At 40.7% G+C, this 27,326-nt stretch overlaps 1 protein-coding gene across 1 annotated transcript in view; it reads right to left on the reverse strand.

The window, feature by feature from the left end:
• Nucleotides 1-1,522: 1,522 nt before the first annotated feature.
• LOC135444585 (neural-cadherin-like) overlaps nucleotides 1,523-27,326 on the reverse strand; it is a 54,392-nt gene continuing 28,588 nt past the window's right edge. The window contains exons 14-33 of the mRNA XM_064706487.1: nucleotides 26,269-26,396; nucleotides 24,845-25,031; nucleotides 24,568-24,711; nucleotides 22,780-23,063; nucleotides 20,246-21,863; nucleotides 18,251-18,344; nucleotides 17,302-17,486; nucleotides 16,507-16,739; nucleotides 15,202-15,479; nucleotides 13,326-13,540; nucleotides 12,905-13,032; nucleotides 11,954-12,081; nucleotides 11,581-11,713; nucleotides 11,321-11,501; nucleotides 8,391-8,557; nucleotides 7,469-7,733; nucleotides 6,446-6,626; nucleotides 4,794-5,047; nucleotides 3,734-3,888; nucleotides 1,523-3,313 (exon numbers count right to left, since the gene is read on the reverse strand). Coding sequence (XP_064562557.1) covers nucleotides 2,912-3,313; nucleotides 3,734-3,888; nucleotides 4,794-5,047; nucleotides 6,446-6,626; nucleotides 7,469-7,733; nucleotides 8,391-8,557; nucleotides 11,321-11,501; nucleotides 11,581-11,713; nucleotides 11,954-12,081; nucleotides 12,905-13,032; nucleotides 13,326-13,540; nucleotides 15,202-15,479; nucleotides 16,507-16,739; nucleotides 17,302-17,486; nucleotides 18,251-18,344; nucleotides 20,246-21,863; nucleotides 22,780-23,063; nucleotides 24,568-24,711; nucleotides 24,845-25,031; nucleotides 26,269-26,396 — 5,360 coding nt within the window. The 3' untranslated portion in view covers nucleotides 1,523-2,911. The remainder of the gene's footprint in view (nucleotides 3,314-3,733; nucleotides 3,889-4,793; nucleotides 5,048-6,445; nucleotides 6,627-7,468; nucleotides 7,734-8,390; nucleotides 8,558-11,320; nucleotides 11,502-11,580; nucleotides 11,714-11,953; nucleotides 12,082-12,904; nucleotides 13,033-13,325; nucleotides 13,541-15,201; nucleotides 15,480-16,506; nucleotides 16,740-17,301; nucleotides 17,487-18,250; nucleotides 18,345-20,245; nucleotides 21,864-22,779; nucleotides 23,064-24,567; nucleotides 24,712-24,844; nucleotides 25,032-26,268; nucleotides 26,397-27,326) is intronic.

The following is a 27,326-nucleotide window of genomic DNA, read 5'->3' on the forward strand; positions in this document are numbered from 1 at the left end:
TTCCTAACAGTTAACCTAAATTTCCCCTCTTTCCATTTGTATCCACTCCTCCTTGTGCTATCACTACAGTTCCTGACAAAGAATCCCTCTCCATCTTTTCTGTAGGCTCACTTCAGATACTGAAAGGCTGCTATGAGGTCTCCACACAACCTTCTCTTCTCCAGGATGAACAGCTCCAACCCTCTCAACCTATGTTCACAGTGGGGATGCTCCAGTCCTCTTACCAACTTCATGGCCCTCCTCTGGACTTGCTCCATGTCCGCGTTAGCAGCAACAGCTTCCAGTGTTATTAAGGTGTCAGTATTTGCACGACAGTCCACGTGCAACTGTGCCACTCTCTCAACTACAACTAGCTAGGATCTGGTTCTGAAGCTTTTCAGGTATCCCTGCTCTTAGAACATGTATGTCCTGGGGAGAACAGGTCGACCAGCAGAAGCTTTTATCTATTTCAGTAAATTACCTGGGTCTCTCTAATGTTTTAGAGAGAAGAGTTCACAAAGCCTGTACAGGAGGTTTGCAATATAGATACATGATTACATACAATAATATTACAGTACTACAAAAATTTTTCACCCAGAGGGTGGTTGGGCAGTGGAATGGGCTACCCAGAGAAGTGGTTTCGGCACCAAGCCTGGCAGTTCAAGAAGTGTTTGGACCATACTTTTCAGGCAAATAACACGACTCTTGGGGCTGTCATGTGCACTCTCAGCTATAAGCATTCTGCATCTTGCTATAAGTGACCCAAGGAGATAGAGGATAGAGATAGAGGTTCTTCTTTCTCACCTGCCATGAGGAAAGAAGTCCATTACATGTCCTGAGTTCAATGCAATTTATCTTCTGTTGTGCATTTACTTTGTATGTTCAGTTTTTTGAGGGAAAAAAATTAAGTACTGCTTCAGCTTTCCTGAGTTATTTAATGCATCCAAATGTAAAATGTTCAGTTTCAGAATATGAATTACAAAATAACCCTTAGGGAGATCATAGTCTGTTAGCATGATTTGTAGCACATTGTTCAAATTAGTCTCTTTTGGAAGAGACAGTTTACCAATAATTATGCTAAGTTTTATTTGATACCAAATTCAGAAGAGGCAACTTAATAAAAGAGCCATAAAAATGTATATCCACTTCTTTCACTTAAAATGTTGTAAGAATTCAACACTTGGAAGAGTCACCTTACTGAAGTTCTGTGGCTCAGCAGTTTTAATTTGCAGCAATCACATATTAATATTCCTTGGTATAAGAAATGTTGTAGTTTCTTACCACACTACACGTTTTTAGAAAGGAGAAAAAATTTACATTAAACAATATGTGGCTATATGCTAATATATGCACCCTATTTATTTTTTATGACTCCATAAGAACGATCAGTGCCCAGCCATGTGAGGTTTGGGCATGAAGGAGTGGCTCATGGTGACTCCTTCTCCAAATCTTTCTAATAAATACTACTAATTTAGTGTCATTTACACAAATAATTTTATTAAATGACTGCAAATTGTTCACATGGTACTTTTGTTCAGTTTATTTTTGATCTAAACTATTTGTTCTAATAGTATCAAAATCTTCCCTCTAGGTACAAAACTAATTTACATTTGCATTCTTTATGCCAAGTAAAATGATGAAGAGTGATGAAAGATCTAATTTTAAAACATCAATAATAAATCAAAGCAAGTGTCAAGACTATGATAAAAAAACAAATGTTGAGTATCATGGTAATTAAAAAATCCCACTGAGTTGAAAACAGTTAAAAACCCCTTGGTGCTTCAGAGCTTACATGCACTCTGTAAGCACCTATTAACATTCACACATCACCCCATGCATTGGGAGCTGCCCAAGAGGGGAGCTCCAGCTTCAGAAGAGTTAAGAGAGAACGGGAAAGAACAAGGTGATTTGCCCATGGTCACAGAGGTGAGTGTTCAAGTCAATGTCAGATTTCAGAAGTTTCTGATTCCCTTTTTTCCATTCTAAAACCAGTTGCTTTTTGGAGAGCAGGAGGAGACAAAGGAGTAGAGGCTAGGTTTCCCATGCTTTCTCTTTTGAGGATCCCAACTTTTACAATGATTGTCCTGATTGAAAGAATTCAGTTCCAACATTTGCCTGGATATCCTTCTGTCTTGTCTTCACACTTGCTATCAGCTCTTCTGTTTTCCAGCTCCACACTTTGAAGAAGGGTTCCATGTGAAAAGCAAAGCTGGACATAAAAGTTTACTGAAAATAAACTTTTCCCAGGTCTTACAGCTGCCTTTAAGAGTGTAAAATTGTCACAAAGTCATGTTCACGGATGGGATCTTGCTTCTCTTTTCCCCTTGGTACAGGTAGTTAGAAAAAGGGTCAGACAGAAAAAGTCCCATAGAGTTGGGCAGCCTGTGAGTGAGGTGGTGTGTGTCATGTCATGGCAGAGCAGAGTTTAGGAGGATATTATAAAAGCTGACAAGAAACCAGAAATTGTAAATGTTTTATATTTAACATTGGTAATAATTATTTCACAGTCTAAAATTAATTCAATTTTAAAAAGAATGCCCTATGCATTGTTACCTGCCTGATAGGTTTCACATTAATACTAGAGAGAAAATAATTCAAGTTCTTGCATCCACGATAATTCTAGTAAGTCAGTGTGGTCTACATAAATAAAAAAGGATATTATAATACTATTCTATAGCTATTCTACATTCCAAAGTTTTCAAGAAAATTCATGCTTTAAAAGTCTTTGCACTTATATAATGAAATAATTTTGTAGAGTGCATATAAAAAGATTATTCAGATTATCACTCCTGGGAAAAGTGAGTATATCATGCTATTGTAGCCAAAAACTTGCATCACGTAAGTTACTTGATGTAACTTATATATAAAAAAGGGCAATTTTAAAAGTAGTGTCCATATGTCATGACAATGTGTCAAGTTCATTTAACTCTGGTTATAAATTTTCATTTGAGACTGAATAGAGTTCTTTAAGCTTCTCAAACTTTGACCCCCACTCTTGGAGGCAATCGTAATTCAGATCTTCATCCCCACTGATGGAATCTAATGAGCTAAGGCTCCCTGCTAGAGAGCATTGCCCTTCCAAGCAGTAAAAATGAATAGTGTCAGCTGGAAGACTCTTTAGATCATTGTCTGCATCCCGTACGATTTGAGAAACATATTCCTTGAAGTCTGGGATGCTGGTCACAGCTGATATTGATTGCTTTTGATGTGCATGTTTGGGGAGTGAGTCTCTTTTTGGGCCAGCTGGTGTCCTGGAGTGTGGAGCAGCTGCTCGCAAGGAGGAGCAGGGAGTTTTATGGAGAGGTTTCTTCAGTTCATCTATATTGTAAGCATTCTGGAAACAAAGAGAATGCAAATATCAGAGAGAAACAACTCAAAAGGAAACTGATTTAAAAAAATGTTTTACAACACAAAACAACACAAGACTGAATTCTGTGAGTTTTCTACAAGCTGAAGAAGAGAGTGCCTAGTTCAGAGGACTAAGTTCAGATCATACCAAATCTCTTTGTGTAATGATAATTTTGAGCTAAATCAACAATGAGGTGTCCAAAGCCCACCCGTGAAAGTGGGCACACATGACCAGCATCATTAAAGGTACAGACGGGACTGAAATAGAAGCCTCCCACTTAAGAGGATTTCAGGTAAAAAAAGAAGAAGAAAAAAGCCAATTTGATAAGAAGTTAACTAAAAGGTCTTGGGAAAGGAAAGTGAGGAGATGTTGGATTTGCAAAGCTGGATTGAAGCTGCATCATACCTGGTCACGTTCTCCACCTCCTTCTTCATTATAATTGAAGACATTTTCTCTAACATCCTCCCAGCTTTCACGCTCTTCAGGAATGTGGTAAATTCCTCCTTTCCGAAACCCTGAACTTCCCCACTGACTCCACACTGTGTAGGAAACCAAGAGTGCTGGAAGAAATAAAGACACATACTTGTTATATGAGGTATGACAAGATATGTTGCATGATAAACAAGTAGTTATATAATTCCTGAGATATTAAATCAACTCTTAATTTGACAACTAAATTTGTAGGTAAGAAATGAGTATTATTAATATACAAACAACTAAAATTCATGAATGTAAAGAATAATCTATGTATATTACATCATAAACTTCATTAAAAGGGTATTTTACTTACCTAAAGGAATCCATTTAAATAGAAGGCATTTTGGCCAATCTCTGGCCTTTCACCAATCCTGAGTAAATAAGATACCCAAAGTAAGTAAACCACTGTTTTAATGAAGGTTACAAGTGTAATATAATCCTGGGGTCTTTGCTATTATGAGATGTCTGTGCAGTTTATCAACACAGTTTTATGGTATTATTAATTTATGGTGTTACTAATTTTTCAGCCAAAGTGCAGCTGAAAAAGGACACATTGTGAACATGTCTCTGTGCCCATGCTTTTAATGAGGCTTGCCTTTTAAGACCATGAACTTTCTAGATCTCTCTTCTTTCCTAATATGTGAAGAGCATATGTAGCTGTATGTTCTACCTACTATAAATGTAAGGGCTCAGGGCAGGTGGGGGTTTCACATGGATGCAGCTGCACACATAGTTGGACACAAAGATGGAAAGCTCTTACTTAAGAAGGATTGAAAGTAAGTGACTGGAAAAGTCCTAACTTTGCTAGAACTGTCCTCAAAGCAAGTAAACTGTAACTATGTGCTGATGTCTGTCTCTTGGCTTCTTCAAATAATGATCTCCAGAAAAGGCAAAATACTGATCACAAGACTCAAAGGTAAAGCAGACTTAATTCACTGGAACAAGGTACAAGATTAAAAAAAAGGAAAAAGGGTACATGATCTCCTACCTAGGAAGACAAGGAGGCACATGCTGATTGCCAGAATAGAGCCAGAGCTTAGTCCAACAGGTCTTGCAGCCTTCACCTGGCTAATTTCACACCATCTTCCCTTGTAACCTTCAGGGCACTGGCAGATAGTCTTGTCTTGGGACTGAGCCACACAGGTACCCCCATTCCTACAGGTCCAGTGTCCACAAGGGGATGAGGTACAGTGTCTGAGCCCTGTAAGGGTGTCAGTCACTTCTACTTTCCCAGCTGGGCACCTGAACAACCAAAGCAGATGGCATCTTATAGGCAAGCAAAGCATCTGGAGCTGTATGTTGTTTTGTGCAAAGTATGTTAATGTTTCTTAAAGTAAAGTTTAATTATTCTCAAGCAAACCACAAATCCACATTGCAAGTTTGAAATACACGGAGAGTCTAACTTAGTGAGCTAGTAGACTTATGAAAACATGAACACACGTTCTGGTTTCCTGATCGAGAAGATATGCAGAAGAGCTTCACTCTTTCCTTAAATGAGGGAGCCATCATTTTCTGACTAACCCTTTTTCTCAATCCATGTTCTAATCAAAGACCCTGAAAGAAAATGGACAGCTGAGATCAATAGGCAGAGAGCTAGTGAGCATGTGGTATAAGTTTAGTAATGTTCCTTTGGACCCTGGGGAAAAATATCATTGACCTTGGAATGACTCGTCTTGTCTTTTAGGATTGATTTCTTCTTGCATGTAATTGGAGAGGCCCTGGAGGTATAGTGTGAGGTCAGAGATTTCTTTCTGCAATCTAAAGAAAAAATTGGACTGAAAAAATGGCAAAGACTTCATATTGTTCTTTCAGAAGCAGTCTGAAGAATGGAGTGTCCCCAAGCACACTTAAAACAATCTCACAGCCTCTTCTAGCAAAGAATCATCAGACTTCACAAGTGCCAAATTTTGTTTGAATTCCAAGAATTCAAGTGACTCTTTCTCTCAGTCCTGCATGTATTTATGTTTGGGTTTTTTAAACAGAAATGCCTGTATTTTGGTTTGCATATTTTAATAAATATTTTGAAATTTTTCTTTAAATAGCAGATTTTCTCCAAGAAACTTACTGTGTAGGATAACAGCTGTTGGGCTTTGGCTCTGGCCCTGGGAAGCTAATTCTAGAATCCAGTTTTGTGACAATCTAATTTTGAAAGTCTCATTGTTTCATACAAATTATGAATAATTTCAACTTCTTTACAAGAAATATATGTAAATATGTATTTGCAATATACATATATATTTATAAATATATATATATGTTTTATATACATGTATGTATGTATATATACACTATAAATGTATATATACACTATATTGGTATTTTCATACAGAGGACAGACCAAAGCTTTTGCAATCCACCTTTTATTAAAGGCCATTTAATTTTCTCACTGGCCTTCTGGTGATCTTTTCACCATGGAAAAAAAAGTGGAGTAATTAGTAATTTTTCTGCATATCAGACTTGCATAGAAGGCAAGTCTAGTCCATGACAGGATATGAGATGGAAAGAAGAATTTGTTCTCATAATGTCTCTCTCTGGCCAGCAGCTACAGGGAATTTCACTATTAGAAGCAAGTTGCCTGGTCAAAGGTGGAAAGAAAGAGCTTCCCAGCCATCCCTGGATGAAAATCAAAGCTTCATGTACCGGCACTCGTATTTTCTCCAAAGGTCTACACAAAGGAAGGGGCTGTAACAGGGCTGGCTGCTGCAGGCACTGGAGTGGCAGCCCATGGTGACCCCTTGCCGCCTCAGAATCAGTCCGAACTCTGTGCTCCTGCCCTCCACGAGGAGCGGCTGTCCGTCCAGCCGGACATCGCGCATACAGCCTGCAAAAAAGCACAGGAGCAGCACAGGAGCACATTCCGTTTGCTTCTTCCCCACCTCAAGCCTTGCCCCAGCACATAAGTGGGAGAACTTAAAGCATTGAAGAAAACTTAAAACATTGTTTAAAAATATCCTTATATTCCTCAGGTTTATTTTAGGAGAGCGACAGAAAATATGTCTACTGTGCTGTGGTCAATCTACAGATTGACAGTACTTCTGCAGGAGAGCTGCACTGTACCAATACCACAGTTCAGCAGAATGGTGCTGTGAATCAGAACAGCTCCACTAAATTAATCTAGATTGAAGACATAATCTTAAAAGTGGGGCTGAGTAAAAAGCAACAGAATGGGAAAAGCTGTCTTCTCGTTGAACAACAATCTGTCTCAGCATGCAACTCCAGGAAATGAAGAGAGCACCACAAATTGCCTTGTAATTCTTTCTCCTCCTGCCAAAAGTTGCGTTGCCTGTTCCGTAGATCCTTCCAAGACAAAAACAGGAGATCACACCACGAGTACACTCCTTGAGGCATGAGAAACCCTGATCTGGTAGAAGCGCCAGAGGGCTTGGAACGAGATGATCTTTAGGACCTCTTCCAACCTATTCTATGATTCTATGAAACACAAAACTGAAGTGCTATTTTTTTAATATTTACAGGAAATCTCATGCTTTCAATAGAATCAGATACAGTGGCACATAGGGTTGAACACTGATATTCCCCAGTAAAGGAAGGGCATAGTAGTCCATATAGGAATTGTTTACCTGGGTTGTAGACCATCCAATACACTCAAAGATGCCACTTTCAGGCTTTAATTCCCCCCTATTAGGAATCCACCATATCACTTACCTTGGAAATCATTCTCTGAATGACTGGGAAGGCGGTTTCCTAGCACGATGCTTGCCCAATCCATTTCAAACCATCTATTCACACCCAAGACAGAGGTGACTTCCTGATCCCCTCCGCCACTATTAACGCGCAGGGTAAATTCATTGTTGTAGCGCTCCATGGTCAGAAGAACCCACTGGCCATTGTTTATACGTAATGTTCTCATTCTCAAAGAGTGGGTGTTGTCCCCCAAACTGAAATTAACACTAAAGAAACCCTCAACCACCTAGAAGAAGATGATAAAGACCTTTAATAACAGAATTGCACTTCTAAATGTTATTACACAGTCTTGCCTCAAGAAATGGACATCAGTTTTTAAAATAGAAATGGCATTCTTGTTTTTAAGTGCTTTATTCCCAGATAAAAGTTACCACGAGAAAACTACAGGTGGAGGAATTATCAACTCTTTTTTTTACAGGCCACTCTTTTAACTCACATGAACTCTTTATAAAATCAGTCTTCTCCCTATTGATAGCTACCTTTAAGCCTTCCCAGCTGACCCTCCTGTTTCAATTAGAATAATTAGCCTCTCTCTGGCTAGTATAGTCCACACAGCTTTTTTCAACAGCAACAAAAATGTAGAGGCAAGTTTGACAGACAGGGAAAGAGAGAAGCCAAGGGAAAAAAGCAAGCAGGACAAGCAGAACAATGTTCTTCATTCACATGCATCACATGGACATTTTATGGGCAGTGCAAACTAGAATTGATTGCAAAGAGTAATGCTGAGAAGGACAACACAAATGAGAGTAGTTACCCTCATATGGAAAATTCTTGCTCTTTTTACATGACAGAACAAGTGTCTTTAACCACAAACTGCGTGTTTTTCTCTCGCTGTGGTACTCCATGACAAACTGAGAGCCTCAGGCAGAGCAGCTCTGCTCACCTCCAGTCGGATGTGGCCGTTGCCGTCGGCAGAGGCCAGGCTGAGCAGGGTGCTGTGGGAGATGCGGGTGCGCACCAGCAGCTGCACCCGCGTGCTGCGCGTGCTGCGGGTGCTCCTTGGCTCGTAATGGATCCAGCTGTCCCTTCCGAACGCCCACTCTGGAAGAACTGAGCACAGCACGCAAAAGCAAAGTGAAAACCTCAGAAATGGCTGCTCCCTCAGATTTCTGCTCTTGGAGAATTTACTAGCTCTGAATGTCAGAGTTTTAGAACTTAAGGAATTTTGGTAATACGATGAAGCATCATGGAAAGCAACCTCTGTCCCACTTCAAAGGGAATTAAGAGAAAACCAACAAATTAAGGATTCAGAATTTAGGCAGGAAAGGGACAATTAGATACTATCTCTTGCAGTCTGCCTGTTACAAGCTAAATGTTCTGCCCCATCACTCCTACACTGTGCCCAAATCACTTTGTTTTTTTTTTAAATCTGAAGCATATTTTCCAGTAAAGTAGCTTATGTTGATCTGAAAAATGGAAAAACCAAACAACTCCCAGAAAAACCAACCAAATAAAAGAATAAAATATTTCCTTCAGTAGTTTATTCCCATGGTTAAAATGCCCCACTGTTAGAAAGTATGCACTTTACTTCCCATTTCACTTGGCACAAGAGAAAGCCTCAGGGAAGGCACAGGATTTTTTTAACTACAAAGGGAGATTAAGTTAGTGTTTACTCTTTTAACTAGGGAAAATGCACTGAAATTATTTGTTTCCCTATCCCTCTGAGGAACCCAGGGTCCAGCACAGAGTTTGATGAAGTTGCACTGCATACTTCTGTGGAAATCAAACACCCAGGCCCTGATGCTCTTGCAGAGCAGGCACCTATTTCAGTCTCATTAGCTGACAGCAATTCTAGATCTGTTTTGGGCCAAGCTTAGTAGAAAAAAAAGAAATTTCTTTTCACCAGATATAGAGATAGTTCAAGTTAGTTAACAGACAGGACAGACACTGGGTCACCAACAGCTCCTCAAATGTCAGTGCTGTGGAAGTAGAAATCTAAAGAGTACCCAGCTCATCCTGGGGCATTTAGTTTAGTTCCCAGGACATGAAATATCAAATGATCAAGAGACTTAATTTCTGCACTCTCTTTTCCTTTCACTGTTTGTCTTCTCTCTTTCCTTTCTTGAAGCATGTTTTCTTTTCTCCTCTAGGTTTCCCCCCCACATCATTTTTCTTAACCCAGTTCTTTCTTGTTCACTGTCTCTGCAGCTACAGGTTCTAGCTGATGAGCAGGCATGGGTTTTCCTCGGATGCTCCAGTGACTCCTGTCCTCAGCTGTCTGCTCCTTGCTGTGAGCATGTCACAGTCATGCATAAAGCACCAGCTGGACACCAGCACTTTGCAGCCCAATATATTAGAAGAAGCTGGTGCCAATCAAAGTTTTTCTGTTACATCAGGATATGACTTACAGATTTTGAACAATTGCTTTCTGAGCCCTTGTTTTGTCTCATAGTAATGAGGGGTAGAACCAATACAGCAGCTGGGCTAATGAAGCAGTATTTAAAAATAATGCACAACAGAGTGTGATTTGAATCCAGGCAGATGTTTATAAACTAGTATATCTGTCTGTAATACAAATAGTTTAACTCTATTAACCAAATTTTTGGTCATTTTGAACATCTTAAACAGTGAATGCTCCAGGCCTAGACCATGACAGTTACAATTCCAGTATTCCCCCTCATTGGACAGACAGGGCTTCCACTGAGTGATTTACAGTCAAGCTTTTTAAGTCTTGTGTGGCAGATGGAGAAAGAGAGGGTCTGGCTGCCTGCATAGGGTATTATTGTTCTGTATACAAGAAGGAAAATTAAGTGCATTGAGCTGAAAGGATATGTGTAACGCACTATTGTCCTGTTCATGAATTCCAACATATTGATCCAGCACTAGCTTGTAAGCACTCCTTTCCAGCTGCTCTCTGCTCCTCATCCTCACCTGTAGCTCAAACTATAGGACTGAGTGGGACAATTCTCTTCCAACAAAACCCCCCAGAGTTACAAGGCACTGGTGCTCTTTACAGATTGTTATGATCAACCACATTGTTTGTACCTTGTACCTAGAGGCAGGTGAAGTCCCAATAAGCATCTGTCACTCACTTCTGATTCCTGCTTGGCTGATGAAGGTTTTAAGATAGAGGGGACAAAGGCAACTTCAAGTGTATATCCCCTGTACCCCAAACATGGATGTGGGCTACTAGGAGTTAAATAATTTATTTCCCAAGTTTTTGAATTGTGCTAAAATTTTCCACTTTTTTACAACATCTCAGAGGTTTTCATTATCCACCACGGGAAACTTTTGTTCTCTGATACATATTTCATGCTGGCTTTGTACAGGATAACACATTTGGTGCAGGCAGCCTGATATTATGCCCTCCACATACACCAACAGCTGTGGTCTAGGGGAATTGCTCAACTCGCAATTCATTCTAAGGACAGATGTAAATGCAATTATCACCATTTCACAAATGGGAAATGGGGTCTGAAGATAACAAGAGTGTTATGCCCACAGGTTTCATATGTTCATTAAACTTCATTTTGGAATAGGTGTGAGCAGAGGAAAAAAGAACAATGCAGAATACTTCCCTTTTCACCACTGAGAAAAAGGATGGTGATAAAAATGACAAAACAACCTGTCTGACCACTTCCCTACCATGCAAAATAAAGCAGCTCTAAACATAACCCTCATCTGCGATATTAATTAACAAGAATTAGTAGGATCTTTACATCTTTGAAGATCTAAATCATTCCCAGAGTACAGCATGGTGTTGTTATTCTATTCCATTCAGTAATGGCAGTATGACTTTGAACACTGGAACAGAGTGTCTGATGCTGCTTCCACAAATCCTCACCACAAATTTCTCCCTAGAACTTGCAGTACCTTTTTCACATGCTAGTCCAGCATATCCTGGGGAACAGTCACAGTGGAAGAAATCCCAGCCATCAACACACTTGCCATGGGTGCCACAGGAGGCCATCCCACCACTCTGACACATTTCATCCATAAGGACACAGCCTGGAGCACTGTTCAGGGACTCTGCAGGGTGCTCTAAATCATAGACCTGGAAAAGGTCAAAGAAAACCATCACAGGAGGTGCTTACAATTAGCAGTAAAGCCAAAAGTGATCTCTGTGGCCCTACCTTACTGTCAACGATGACGTTGCGTATGCAGCCCACAAACCCTCTGAAGTGCCTTTGGGAGTCAGGGTAAGGCAAGGTCTGCTTAACTCCCCCCAGCTGCAGGGGCTGATGGCCACTGAAGAGCTTTCCACTGCTGGAGAGGAGGGAGAGAAAGAAAGAATTAGTGCCATGCAAAATACAGCAGCCTGGCTGATTTCACCACCCCACCCTCACCTTTTTCTGTAGCTCTTTTGACTAGTTGTGTTTCAGGGGGTTGTGGGGGTTTTTTTGTTTGTTTGTTTGTTTTTTGTTGGTGGTTTTTTTTTTTTTTGGTTGGTTGGTTTTGGTTTTTGTTTGTTTGGTTTTGTTTGTTTGTTGTTTGTTTTTTGTTTACCTCTGAGATCCCACAATCTCTCCAGAGGCTTCACAGGCAGACAGATCCATTTGGGAAATCTTCTTAGTGACACTGCCATTGTCTCTAACTGAGACATTCATACAGTTGTCAAGAATCAGCTTCACTTCCTAGAAAAAGGCATCATTTAAAACAATTATATCCAGAGACATGCATATATTTTAATTCCATATTTTCTTTCGCTTCTCAGAAGATAGAACAGTAACTAGTAATTACAGTGCAGGAAACTTTGTTAAAATAATAAAATACTCCACATACTAATCTGGAAAGTTATTGCACATGGCATGTAACTAAAAGAAAGATCTAACTCTGCCATGACCATGACAAGTCATTGGCATAGTAGAGGGAGCATAGGGCATTCTTGGAGTTTTCTGCAAGATGAGAACACAGAGAGATAACCTAACAGAGCAGAAGGTCTGTCAGGCTGCATCCCATATCCTGACCTGCCCTTTGGCTTGTCTTATGTGGGAGAGAAGGAGGAGTCTAGCAGATGCCTTCAGCAGTGTTGTATCAGCAAGATATTCCCTGTACACAAAAGTGCATCTACCTCCTTTGTGCTACACATCTAAAGTCTCTTGCTGGGGCAGGGCTTCTCACTCAGATAAAGTACAAATGTTTCACCCAATCACGTCAAGAAGCATTTAGCCTCTGGATTATCACAACTCTGTTGTCTAAGCAGCAGACAAGATAACTAAAGAAAGGAAATAGCATGGCCAGTTTCATAACTGGATCAGACTTCTCCAGGCCTTGTTTTGCTTCACTGCTTCAAGACTAAGAGGATGTTTGAACTGACAAACTTCTACCCCTGCCATTCCAGAGATGATGGAAAATTGATTGATTGAGTTCCACAGAAGGGAGGAAGGATTTGGAAGGAATAACTAGGTACGTGAATTAATGCTTACATAGGACTGCCTGTGCCATATTTACACTTGCCTTTCCATCATTTATAATTTTAATATTGTGCCAGCGGCGATCTGCAACATTAACTTTTTGTGACAGCTGCAGGAAAAGCTCACCAGAGCTGTGGCTCACAGTCAGCGATGGGACGCCACCAGAGAGTTCTGCAAAGGAAAGACTCTTATTGGATATGCAGTAACCATGTTCCCATTCAAATGAAGTTGAAATTACTGTTGCAGTTAGATCTTAGTTGGAGAAGATCTTTAGACAGCTTAAAAAAAGTCCAGCTTCTAACAGTGACACAAAGATATGAATTAGGCATACTGGCAAACTATTGTGCATTCTCCTTATTCTCCAGGAGTAACTTTCTGAGCCTTTTTTAAAATAAAATCCCAAACCTATGAACTAAGTAGAATCTCACCTTCACATAAACACAAATAATCTATAAGGTGCTAACCTAAGGCAAGGAAGTTTTCCTGTTCTCCAGGCTGCCCTCGTGCCGCTGGTCCATGGTACAACAGAAGGCCATCAGCAACTTCAGTGATAAAGTCTAAGGAGATGCGGCTCTCAAAGCAGGGCTGAAGAGGAGGGAACCAGGCGTAACCATGGCCTCTGAAGCTGTGTTTTGTCTGCTGGCAGTCTGGTCCATGAAAATTTGCAGCACATTTGCATCTATTTAATAAAAAAAATAAAAGCAAATATCCACCATACAAACAGAAAATGCAAAGGTCTCTTCGGAGAACAGGACTCTCCACATTAAACACAGGACTCCATGTTCCCTAGGACATAGTACAGGTAAAGCACTAGCAAAACTTCAGCAAATGTTTTGACTTGTTTGTACAAACACAATATAAATTTAGCCTAAATTATAGTATGTCTATGCAAGGATATTCCGTGAGTAAATGGACCTGTTGTAATATATAAAGCCCATGAAAACCTCTTACATCTTCAGCACAAAAAAAGAAAAACATGTTTTTCACTATGCTTAGTTATCAGCTTGTCTGAAGACTTTGTAATGCTGACAGGAAAAGCAAAGGAAAATCAGAATCACAGAATGCCAGGTGGAATGGACCTCAAGTATAATTTGGTGCAACTTTTCTTGGCAAAAGAATGATCTAGACAAGATGGCTTAGCATCTTGGTAGTATCCATTGTTGGGTAAACCACCACCTCCCTTAGAGGAGATTAATACAATGGTTGATTATTCTCACTGGGAAAGAATTTCAGCTTGTGTCCAATTGGAGTCTCTGCAGGAAGGGTGTGGGGAGGAAATATCACCCAGAAAAAGTGGGATGTGGCAGTCAGAGATCTTGACCTCTTTGCGTTTATTGCAAGATACTTGCTAGTTTATTTCTTTTACACTATCAAACAAGAGACGCTTGGAGTTCTTTCCTTAATAATCTTTAGAAAAAAGTAGCCACAGTGTGACAGTAACAGAACCTCTAAGTGGGAAACCAAAGAAACAACAGAAATGGGCAGAGGGACAGGAAGGGAGATCAGCTGGGCTCCTATTTCTGAGTTTCTGTTTCCTTTAGATTGCTAGTACCTTTGAGAGTAGAATGATAGGGGTAGGATGCAGGAAAAGATGACACCCAAAACTACTGAAAATGGAGTAAAAGCAAAGAAACCTCAGAGTTGAACAAAGGATAGGTGACAGAGCCTGCCTAGAGTTTCTGGGCAGCAAAATTTCCCTGTCTGATTATACCTGAGTAGCAATAAGAACTTTAGCATGACAAGAGCTTCTGCAGCTTCAGTCTGAGTCCTGTCACCCCTACTAAGGGTGCTATGAAGACATTGGCCAATGTTTCTGCTTTCCTATATTGGGATGATTATTTTTAAGCAAAACATGCTGGAAGCCACATTCTGGAATGGGATCAGGCTAATTCTGAGCTAGTACAGTCCTATAATTTTTTTCATCTTTATACTATATTATCTATGAGATCTCATTTTTGGAGAAACAAATAAGGCAAGAAATGTGGGGAAGAGGTTATTAAGTGACATAAGAGATGTGATTAAAACATTTAACAACATTAAAGTGTTTAAGGCAGGCTGCACAAATTAAGAACATTTTGCAGGGTGGCATTAATGGAACTGGTGCAGCCTGGAATGTTCCCAAGGTTTTCCTGGAGACTATGTTGAACACAAAATATATGTACCTAATATATGTACCTGAGAATAGAGGTTCTTTTGCAAGACCTGTGTGTGAAGCATAACAAAGCTTAGATTTGCTACAGTGGGAAGCCATGCAGTGATGGTTCCTGCAGCTTTGACTCATCCTCCTTACAGTCTGCTCTACATGCACTGTGTTTGTACACCTTATGGAGCTTTACCAACCTGTATCCCAAATCAGTATCCACACATGTGCCACCATTGAGACAAGGGTTTGTCTGGTATGAGGAGCAGGAAAGATGAGGATTCTCCCGAGCAGCACAGCCACACACAGCATGGCTCAGGACTGTCACAGACACCAGTGAAACACTTCCAGCTGTGGTTATGGTTGGTACATGGTTCTGTTCATGCTTAGTGACGCATCCGCTGCTGTGAGTGCACTCTGCAGTCACACACTCATCAATGCCAGTCTGGGTGATATTTATGTCCAGAATGCTTTCCAGCTGAAGAAGAATAATTAGTTGCATTCATCTTACTTTTCCACTGAATTCACCAATGACAGCAATGAAAAGCCCAAGTCTTATTTATTTGCAAAACTGGTTGCTATGCCAATTCCTTCCAATGTCTACCTCATCCTATACAGCCAAAGGCAGCTCAGTCTGGCATCTGTTAAAGCCAAAGCCTTGGTGTAAGTAAATTATAGCATGAGTAAGCATTTAAAGGGCAAAAATACTGTCAATATTCATTAGACTGAGCGGATAATTTTTTTATCACTAATGGTTCTGATGCATTATTTACACAGCATCTAAACTATATTTTTAATCTGAATTTCTGACTTAAAGATACTGGGAATTGGCACTGGATAGTGAAGAAATATCTTTCCTGGCAAGTATGAGTTGGTACAACTCTGCACCAATATGTTTCCAACAAAGCAAATAATTTAACTCTTTTCAATGGTGGTTTTGATTTGGTTTTTTTTTCTTTTTTTTTTTTGTTTGTTCGTGTTTTTTGTTTTGTTTGTTTGGTTTTGGGTTTTTTTTGCTAGAAGGAAAGGAAATTTACAAAATTTTAAACACATATTTCCTACCTGGTTTTGTACTGGAGGGTGGCTCTTTTATTACTTTGCTCTTTTAAGTCTAGAATGTTGAAATGTTTGACTGGTTTGGGAGTTCTAACTAGAGAACTAAAAACTAGAGAACTAAAAGCATCATGTAGAAAGACAACAGCCAAATGCATTCTTTTTACAGTGTTTCACAGTCTTTTTAATAGGATAAACATGTTCACAGTCCTAAAAGTGTATTGTGCTTAGGTGACTTAATATGTATTTGGAGTCTGGCTTTCAGAACATTAGTATTTGAAACTTTTAGTATAAGTGCAAAAGGATTGTTTGATTTTACTGATTTAAGCTATCTATTTAAAACTATCACACACTACTCCTCCAATCATTCTAATTGTTCACATTCACTGGCCATTACCTGAATAGACACAATGAGAAGATGCTGTGGTTTCATACACAGGATGGATACTTACCCAGGCTCTGGAAGCTGCTACATTGCCATTAAGTTTTTCTGCTTTATAATAAGGTGGGCCATAAACTGCAAACCAAACATCAACCCCTCGGATTGGACTCGGGCTATTCAGTACACTGAAAATGTGAACATTTTCCAGTTGAACTGAGATAATTTCTGAAAGCAGCTTCTTCATCTGGTAGTATTTACTTTGTTTTTCAGGGGACTGGGATATGAACTCCTCTGGTGTGATACCTGTAACAGCAGTTGAAAATTTGACACCTGTTTCTTGCAACTGTTGTAGCAATAGAAGAAAGGACAGCACAGAATAAATCATAAGGTTGCAGAAAATGGACTCAACTGCAAATTCAGGAGTATTGTAATTTTTAGGCTCTGAAATTTTCCATGCTTGCTTCTACTAAACCTGTGTGTTCTGAAACTTTTTAGACTTTTATTAATTACCAATTTTTTTAAATTATTTTTTAGAAGGAGAAACATGTTTAAGAAAGATTTTACTTTTCCGCAAAGGTTGGGGATTTTCAGGCAGACATTTGTTCAAATAAAGTTTTCCTTCTGAAATATAAGTTGCTGCATATAAAAGTTGGTGTAGAAATGAGACAACTTTTCCTCGCTGTCAATTTTCTCCATAGGTGCCTCTCCACATGCAGCATCAGAGGACCATGCAAAGATGCATTTTCAAATCCTAACCTGGAAAACTATTAATTCTCATCCCATGTCTAAGAGCATTCCAAGCAGAATTCAAAGTATCACAGCAGTAACATTGCAGACCTAGACCGTACTTGAGCACATTGCTTACCTGTTATTCGTACAGAACCAGCGTTACGGAGGGCGTCATCCTTGATTTCCTTCACTATAACCTTTACAGTGGAGATAACATCTGGCCAGACTCCATCAATGACTCTAACTCTTATGTTGTATGTTCCTGGGGGGGTTCCTTCTTTAATAGTCAGCAAACCTGAGTTATCATTAAGGATAAAGTACCTGTAATAAGAGTTAAGCCAAGGAACAAGCTATGAGAAGTTCAAAAGCTAAGTACTAATTATCATCACTGGTGGTTTTTCTGAGCCACTTTCTATTTATCAAAGACAGCAGATGTGTTCTCTCATGAAGGAACAGAGGAGAACAGAACTTTTTAACATTGTCTCCTGTGGCTCCCAATGACTCTTCACCAGTGTATCATGAAGGTTTTGTCCTGTTGCTGTGCTGTATTAACTGTGTAGGAAGACTAAGCCTGCAACAGCCATAACTTTGGAAATAGTGCAAACTGCTAGTGTAGATACATTCACTGAGAGTGACACCTCTGTCAAATCCTCTGAATGGCACATGTACATCTCAGCTCCAGCCACAATTCAGACACTCCCAAGTCTATACATCTAGTATTAAAAAGGTCTTGAAACCAATGGTGACATGGAAACACCAGGAGCTTGGATGAAGGAATTTAGAAGTTAGTAGGTATGTTTCCTGTAGCAGCTCACTGATACAGACTGTGGGAATGACTGTGAACAGGAATTCAGAATTCTGGCCCATGAGGCAATGGGCAGCAGACTGGTTACGCATGCAGTGTTATTTACTGCAGCCTCACACTCAGAAGGGCTTTTGGAGATCTGCACACAGAAATGTCTAACAAACAAAATGCTTTTTTACTCATGTTTTCAAAAAAGAGTCAGTGTAAATACTTGCTATGATTTTGTATGTGCTCCATTTTCCCATAAAATTTATGAACCCTCATTTTTCTCTCCAAATACCTTGATGTTTTCCCTTCAAATTGGTAGATTTTGCGATCCCAGTCATCAGCATCAGGGGCACTGACCTGGCCCAGTACAGTCGTGGGAAGAATACCTGGAACAACACAGCACACAGGTACACAGTCAGAGCTCTCATATGTACTAGAACAGACAGGTTCTGGTCTAAGCACATGTGTCATAAGCCTAAGACCTCTACAAAAACAGTTGTGGTAGTTCTCGAGAGGCATGCACTGGTTTGCAAATGCCACATGGTGCCCTGCTTGTCACATGTTTGCTGTATGATTACGTAGATTTAATTCTACAGGTGACTGCAATGAAAAGCAATGGGAATGAAAAAAAGAAAAGCCACCTCTGAGAATTTTCACTACTTTATCTGCATTATTCAAGCAGCTTAGAAAGTGGTTTAGACAGGGATTGGTGTTTGGCAGGACAAAGAACCAAAATTCAGACTGGGTTATAAAAGGCAAAAGCAGTAGTAATTACAGCAATATAGAAATTACAGCAAGATAGAAATTACAGCAAGATAGAGAGGATGTCCAAAATACAGTGGTCAGGCTTATTTTGAGTAGATGGTGAGACTGGGGTGAGATGGAAAGCAGCATGTATTCTGTTTGCTTTGCATCCTCTCAGCAGAACCGACAAATCAGTATTTTCTGGATTTCCAAAACTTACTTCTGAAGGAAAGGTTCCTCCTTACTTCTGAAGAAAATAGTTTTCTGAATTCATAAACCTACTGAGTAAAGAATCAAGGATACACAAAAAGGATAAATGCAGGAGTTCACCGTATGACAAGGAGCAGCACAGACCCTGACAACCGAGGAACTGAGTGCAAGGAGAGGAAACTGTACCTCTCTGGCAGCGGTGGCAACATTCACTGGATATTTTGCAGGAGACAATATACAGGATGCCCTGGTGTTTGATTCCCACAGGATATGAATGTAACATACAATGTGATAGTTGCCTTTTGATTCTGCCTCTCCTTTATATTTTAATTAATCAAAGATCTGAGGTCTTGAATAGTCCCTCTCAGAAATTAACCGATATACTGATGAAAGTAACAACTAATATGGAATTCAGGCTTGAATGATAATGTTTGGTATTTAAGCTACAGACAGAGTTTCTCAGCAAATAGAAACAGACTTGGTTTCAATTTAACAAGAAGCTGAACTGGAGTAATTATGCAACGGGCAGTACAAGGCTTCAGTACAAATAAACAGCATCTACTCAGAAGTAGTTCCTAATGTGCCACAACAGATAATCTATCTAATGTGCTATCAAACCATAGGACACAGAGCAGAGTAGAAGAGGAAGGAATGCCCTGAGCCAACATGGATGCAAGCATCCCAAAATATTTTTACTTGTGTGTTTTATTTTCCTGATGGGCTTATTATGGGGGCACCAGATCACAAGAATACTGCTGCCTAATTGCCAAAGCAAGAAGGGAAAGAAGGCTTCTCTCACACTGCATGCAGCCAGCATTCACAGAAAACTCCCCCATAACAGCATCTTTCAGCTGAAGACTTAGATGAATGTTTCAGCAGTTTATATATGAGTTCAGTATAAGTGTATTCATTAAAATTCAATGCAGTCTGGAGAAGGAAAAAGGTTTGAGAAGAAAAAAGTTCTCAGCATTCAGACTCATAATTTCTCAGCAACATTATGAACTTTGGTAATTTTTTCTCCCCTGATATGTTAATGCTGCTGAAAAACTGTATCTGAAACCAAGAGACCATTACTCAAGTTTGACAGAAAGGTGCCAAGAAAAGCAGCCAGTTATGCTCCTTCTTCAAGGCTGGCTCACTTTCTTCTACAAATCAAGTGGCCCAGAGACCTATGCCCCACATACCTACTGCTCTCTGTTGGGGTTTAAGCAAACTTCAGTAGCACCTCTACTAACAGCTAATGTGGAACAGGATACAGTCCTCCTGTAAAACTTTAAGCTGCCTCTTTTGGCCTTGTGCCACACTTGGAAGCAAACATCAGGGAGTGATTTACCATCATAGCTGTAAATGAGACACTCCATGTAGCCAGCAGAATGCGGGTGGTCATTTTGGTCCCCAATGTTGACGGTCAGCGTGTTGGTGGAGCTCATGGGCGGGATCCCGCTGTCTGTGATCAGGATGGGCAGGTGGAACGCCTTGTGCACCTCCCTGTCAAAGGTGCGCAGGGCGGTGAGCACGGCGCTGCCGTTGTGGAGGTCCTGCAGGCTGAAGCTGGTCAGGCTATCCAGATCCCCGAGGAGGCGAAAGGAGAAAGGGGCTCCGTTCACAGCAGTGTCCCGGTCCTTGGCATACAGCAGTGTGGAGGTCTCATTCATTTGGACAACCTGTGGAGAAGCTGTGTTTTCCCAGACCACTGGGTTATAATGTGCCTCGAACTCTGGCCCATTGTCATTTACATCCTGCAGAGTCACCAAAACAGTGGCACTGCCGGTCAGAGGGGGCTGTCCCATATCAGTGGCAATCACAATGAGTTGGTACTGAGCCACCGTCTCATAATCCAGCAATCCTGCAACCATCAGCCACCCATCACTAGCCAAAGAGAACTGGCCACCTGGATCAGACTTGTTTAGCAGGTGGAAAGAAAACCTCCCATTCAGGCCAGAATCCAAGTCAACAGCAGAAACCTGAATAATTTTGGTGCCAACTGGTACATCTTCCCCAAGTGCAGCCACTTCATAGAACTGGGGATAGAAGAGAGGGGCATGATCATTTGAGTCCTCCACATAGATCACACAGTGAGCAATGCTGAAGAAATCCATGTCCTCTGCTTTCACAGTCAAGTTGAATACCCTCTCATGAGGCTTCTCAAAGTCAACCCGTTTGCGTAGTCGGATAAACCCACAGTTGTTGACTTCATCTGTCTCTATGGAGAACTTGCGGTCATTGTCCCCATCAACAATGCTGAATGTCACCATGGCATTTTCTCCCTCGTCTCTGTCCACAGCAGACACCACTGCCACCTCAGTGTTAATACTCGCATTCTCGGAGACAAATGCTGTGTAAATCCTTTGCAGGAAGACTGGAGCATGATCATTCACGTCAGTCACAAAAATAGTGGCAGTGCCTGTCCCAGTGAGCCCTCCTCCATCTCTGGCCTCAACCACCACCAGGTATTTGTCTTCCTTCTCACGGTCCAGGGACCCAAGCACTGTAGAGATGGTGCCACTAACTGAATCAATTGAGAACAAGTTCAAATTAATTTCGTTTTTGACGTTCTGAATGATACTGTATGTTAGCACAGCATTTATACCAGCCTTGGGGTCATCGAGGTCCACTGCTGTCATTTCCATGATAGGAGTGTCAGCTGGAGAGCCCTCAGGGATGTGGCCTGTGAAACAGCCATCCAACACACAGAGGAAAAGGGGCGCGTTGTCGTTCACGTCCCTCACTTCTATGACCACGTCTGCAAAGCCAGTCAGGCCCTCTCCGCCCTCATCCGTGGCGAGAACGAGGAAGCGCCACGTGGATCGCTTCTCCCGGTCCAGCCTGGTGTGTGCGCTGATCTCACCTGTGCTCTCGTCGATGCTGAATTCGCTGCCGGCTCCCTGCCCGTGCAGGGAGTAGCTAATGGCAGCTTGATCTGCTGCTTGGTCGGGATCTGTTGCAGAAACCTGGAACAAGCCAGAGCAGGCAAGTGTTTATGTTAAAAAAAGGGAAATCACACTTCCCTTATCGATGGCAGCTGCTACAGTGCAGGCTAAATGAACAGTGTGAATTTTAACAGCAAGCATCTATTGGCTTGAGTCATTCAAGTACTCTTTTCAAAAAATATCATGTACAGCCTAGAGAAATAAAACCAGGACATTTCCACAGACCAATATATTCCACTTCCCCATTTATTTTCGAAAGAGAAAAAACTATGAAGAATCAAGTGAAAATAATAACAGTTCTGCTGAGCAAATATTTCTTGTGAAATTTTTTGAGCTGGAATACAAAGGCAAGCAGAGGCTGATTCTCTCTGAGTTTACAGACTGCCATGAAAACAGGCCATACATCCAAGCTGATTATCAGCATAGTCCAGAGAGAGCTCCCAGCTCCTGATTTGCATCCAGGGATTGTTTAGGAGATTGCTAGTTGGACCTACCAAGAGCTGCTCTAACAAAAAAACAATGAAGATGATTGAGCTGGAGTCAAAGAACAATCCCTGGTAATGTTTATTTGGTAGCAAAAATTTAATCATTACATGCATAAAGTACACATGCCAACCATTCTGTGCTTATAGAGTTACTCAAAATGTGCCAAATCTTCTTTGTAAAGGAAATTATTCCATTTTCAAATAATTAGAAATCAGTTTGAAAAAGACCCTAAGATCAAAACCAGCTGCTATTTATGTAGGTGAGGAGAGCAAGTCCACCACGAAAAATTACCAGGTTTACTTTATTCTATTATTTACAGAAAGTTGCTAGCTAAGTCCTAATACCAGGCCTCACCCACCCTAAATGCACTATCTTTTTGGATTTGTGTGAATGGATGGGATTGACTGAACACAAAGCCAGGTTTTGCCCTGCTTTGTGGAAACTGCTTTACCTTTAGGACAAGTACTGGCAGATCAGTGAGCTCCTCTAAGACACTGCCCTGGTATTCATTCTGAGTGAAGACTGGTGCTTCATCATTCTTATTGACAACATTGATGATGATAAGAGTGTGGTTTTCCCATTTTCCATCAGAAGCTACAAGCCGGAGCTCATAATGTTGTTCTTGTTCATAATCCAGAGGCTGAGCAATGAAGACAGTTCCAATCTCAGGTTCCACATCAAAAACCCCTTTAACATTTCCTGAAGTGATCTGATACCTTAGTTTGGCATTTGCACCTATAAGAGAAAGAAACAATTGGCCCCTCTTCTCTCTATGAAATGCCCAATACAGCTATGCACAATGGACATGTATCAAAGAGAAACCTTATTTTCCAAGACTGATGTGGGTGTATGTGTGTGAGATAAAACATAAAAACATACATAGAATGATCTGTATATGAAATTTGAAGGTTTTGTGTGTAGTAGATAGGAGGCTAGGTTTGCATTTATATTTACAAATATAATTTACAGACACAGACAAGCACTTGTTGATTGATAATGGAGAGATTGTGTGCCTCTAAATTACCGTGCATTCATTTGCCAATAATAAAAATGTAACATACTCTGAAATTACAAGAAGCTATTCTTACTCAATGTTTCCTAAGCCTCTCACTTCAAATGCCAGTATTCCTTAACTTTTTTAAAACCACTGGGTGGTGCTAAAATAAAACAGAAGTCCTCTATTTTGAGCAAGAATTCATCTTCGAACATTCCACCTGTGCACCAACAGTTCTTTGTTTGCTGCAAAACTTTTAGGAACAACAACAAATAGTTTAGTGCTTCCTGTTTACTTATTTGGAAAGGTGAAAAAAAAATAGCATTCCAGTATACAAAGTCATTTCCTAAATTAAATAGTTGAGCTGCTAGGAGCAAAAAGAACATTCAGCTTTTTAAGTTGTGAGTCAGCTGTGGATGACAAGACTAGAGCAATATGGATGGCTAGAAAGTGAAAAGGCTTTGCAGCACTGTCACTGAAAGAACAGCCAGCTCTCACCTGCTCCCAGCAACACCTCCCTCTGGCTCTCATCCGGGCTCTGTCACCAGCTTGCCTTCTTTTAACCAACAGGTTTGTTTCTCTTGAGCAAGTTGAGCTGGACCAGCTCACAAAAATAACCAAAATGCAAAGACAAGGACTGACTGTTGTCAGCATGTTGTACAGGCTGTTGGACTGGCTCTGTCCATCTGGTCTCACCACACAGTAGGGGCAGCTTCACACCATCAGAGCTGGTGTCAGGGTGAGCCCAAATTGAAGGTCTGACTTTCCCTTTCTTCCTGACTTCATTTCTGGCCATGCCATCCCACATTTTCCACTGTTTGTCAGTTTCTTCCACAAGCATATTTAACCCACTAACACACCAAAAAACACAATTTGCTTTTTTTACAAGAGTGGGAAATAGAACTGACTCCTAGGGAGATCTTGAAAGCACAGGAGTCAGCAAAAAGCAAGCATGTGCTCTGGAAAGAGTGAGTATAAAGTTACAGCAGTGTTGTGATTCAGGCTGATTTCATTCTGTCCCAAAGACATTGCCAGATAACTTAACCTTTGCACTACAAACATGAGCACCTAATTAAAGACAGCACTCATAGGCACCCAGAATTTCTCTCCCCACTTTTACAAATGTTTGAAACATGGAATTGTCTCCTGAGTGCAGAGAGCTGTTCGTCCATGTAGGAAGTAGCCCCACATACAAACACACATTAACATGAACAGAACTGAAAAGGACCTGCAGGGGCCACTCACCCTCATCTTCATCATCTGCTGTTGCTGTCACAACAGGACTCCCCACCTCCCTGTCCTCATCCATGCTGACCTCATACACTGACTGAGGAAATGCCGGGGCGTTGTCGTTCACATCACTGACAAAAATCCTCACGTAGGCTGTGTCTGAGTACATGCAGGAGGAATACAGAGGAGAAATGGCAGAGGTGGAATACCCTGCATTATTCCAAACAGCTCACACAACTGCCAAGCCTATGAAAGTTAAAAAGCCCAATACAGAATTCCTTCTTAGTTTTACCTGTGTTGGGCTGCCCATAAACACCAGGTCTAGCAGATTCTGATAAGTCCTGAGACTGAACTTCAATCAAGTAAGAGGCTCTTTTCTCTCTGTCAAAAGATGCCTGGGTGTAAATAATTCCTGTCTCAGGTTCAATGGTGAAGAACTGATAATCCTCATTAGCATCTTTTAATATTAAGTAGTGAACCTAAAAAGGAAGTTATTAAAAGAGGTTACATTTTCAATTTTCATTTGTATGTCTAAGTGCTGTGACCTCCCCCTTCCTCAGTAGCGTCCTGTTTGTGTCTGCAAAGTAGCAACATTCTGAGGAAAGACAGATCGCCTGAACAAATTTTTTCTAAGTCTTTTGTTAATTTTTATATAAAAAGTGCAGAATTCTCAAACAGAAGAACACCTGTACCAGTGATATCAAGGCCCATCAAGCCCAGTATCTAATCTCTAACAGTGGCCAGTAGGAGCAGTTAAGAAAGATCATGAATAACAGAAGGAGAGAGGATGTATGGACTGGCATTTTCCCTGGTGTCCCCTCAGCTTCTAGTAATTCACTGTGCTTCTGATTTAAAAAACAAACAAACAAACAAACAAAACAAAAAACAACTGAACAAACAAAAACCCAAAACAATAACAAAAAATCCCACAAAGCAAAAACAAACAAACAAACAAGCTAATAATTTGGGTCCTGTTCAATGAGACTGAATAAATGAAAATCTCCACCAATGAAAGCTATTCACATTTTTCCCTTTAATAAAAGACATTCTCTGAAAAAACACCAGTTCCATCCCCACTCCCAAGTTATGGCCAGAGCAGCACCAACTGTTCTACCACACAGGTTGCTCTTCAGAAGCTACAAAATGACAGTTCCAGAACAGCAGAGTTCCCAGAGTCTCCACTAGCTAGAGTTTCTTCACTCTAGAAGAGCTAGTAGGATTTTTAGAAATGGCTCAGGAAAATGCAAAGAAAATGAGCAATTCCCTTCAGAATTCTGCTTTTTCCTAGGCTTGGGTCATTATTACTATGATGGTCAAATGCTGGTTTGACCAATGATGGTATTTAATCAACCATACTTAAAAGCCTGTGAATAACTGACAATAATCACTGATGGTCAATTAAAAAATGAGCTAAAGAGGCAGGGGTTTGAAAACATGTCCTGCAGCCACAGCCACTTGTCTTGTCATGGGAGCAGCCCAGAGAATCATGCAGCAGTGCTTTGTCATGGTTGCTGGATCAGGATGAGCTGCAGGGCCCTGAGGTCACTTCTGGCATCTTCTCTCCTGCATCCCATGAGAGGCACACCAGCCATGAGACACACAAATGCTTGACAAGTGCTGTAAGAACTGCTGGTGGCTCATTACCCTGCACATTCTCACTAATTACAGTACCACAGCTTGAGTATGGTGAGGAAAGGAACTGGATTAAGGTCAAACCTCTCCATGCAGGCCAGAATCCAAGTCCATAGCTAACACCTGAACCACAGACGTGCCAATATCTGCTCCTTCTGGCACAGACGCCTCGTAGTTAGAGGACATGAAGAATGGAACATTGTCATTGACATCTGAAAAAGGAGGTGATGAGGGTCATGGTAAGAAAATATTTTAAAACTTTTTTGTTTACTGTGGTTTTTTTGTATTTTCCCCACAGTTGTATTTTGCTTGGAGGAAGAACTTATACTGATTATAGTAATAAGCAATCCTGCTCTGGGTTTTCCCATTCTCATGGTAGCAGTCAGGAGATATTTTATAGGCACTGGGCAGTTTCTGGGAAACAGTGGCCTAATGCCAGCTGAGATAGTGGCTAATGGTTTGACCAGAGATATACTTAGTCTGTGAATGCCAGGACCAGGAGGGCTTTCATCCACAGCTAAATTGCTGAAAAAGGATTTTTTCTTGTGAGCAGAATAAAGTTTCTGCCAAATTCTGGTACCAATAACAGCACTACAGGAAAAACCTTTTGGGACAGGATCCATAACCTACAAGGAGGCTCAGACCTTGCTCTACAGCCTGGAGCATTGTGGATTGTGAAAAACAGGACAATGCTGTGATAAACTGAAGCAGGAAAGTTGGATTCCCTTTCAAATTACTACCCCATTTTCATTTCCATGGTGGTGGGCAAGACAAATGTTTTTGCTGGAGACTTCATTTATTAATATTTTCATTTGAATGTCTGCCTAACAAAAGTAACTCCACTAATCCTGCAAAAACAGGGATTAATATCAGATTTATAGTTTTATGTGGATCTACTGGAACAGAGCCTTATGAAAAGATCCTACTATAAGGAGGTTTGGATCAAATTTTTGAAAATTGCATTTATCATAAGGATAAATTTCGTGCCTGTAATCTCAGTATGCAATGGAAAATACTAAATGTAACAAAAACCCCGAAACAGATATCCAACACAAACCTGGCCTATCTGAGCTGTTTTGCTTTCTATAGCACAGAGTATTTTCAGTAATACTCATCTCCTTTCAATAGCTTGGGAACAAGTA

This window comes from Zonotrichia leucophrys, chromosome 2, assembly GCF_028769735.1.
Source record: "Zonotrichia leucophrys gambelii isolate GWCS_2022_RI chromosome 2, RI_Zleu_2.0, whole genome shotgun sequence".
Taxonomy (NCBI): Eukaryota; Metazoa; Chordata; class Aves; order Passeriformes; family Passerellidae; genus Zonotrichia; species Zonotrichia leucophrys.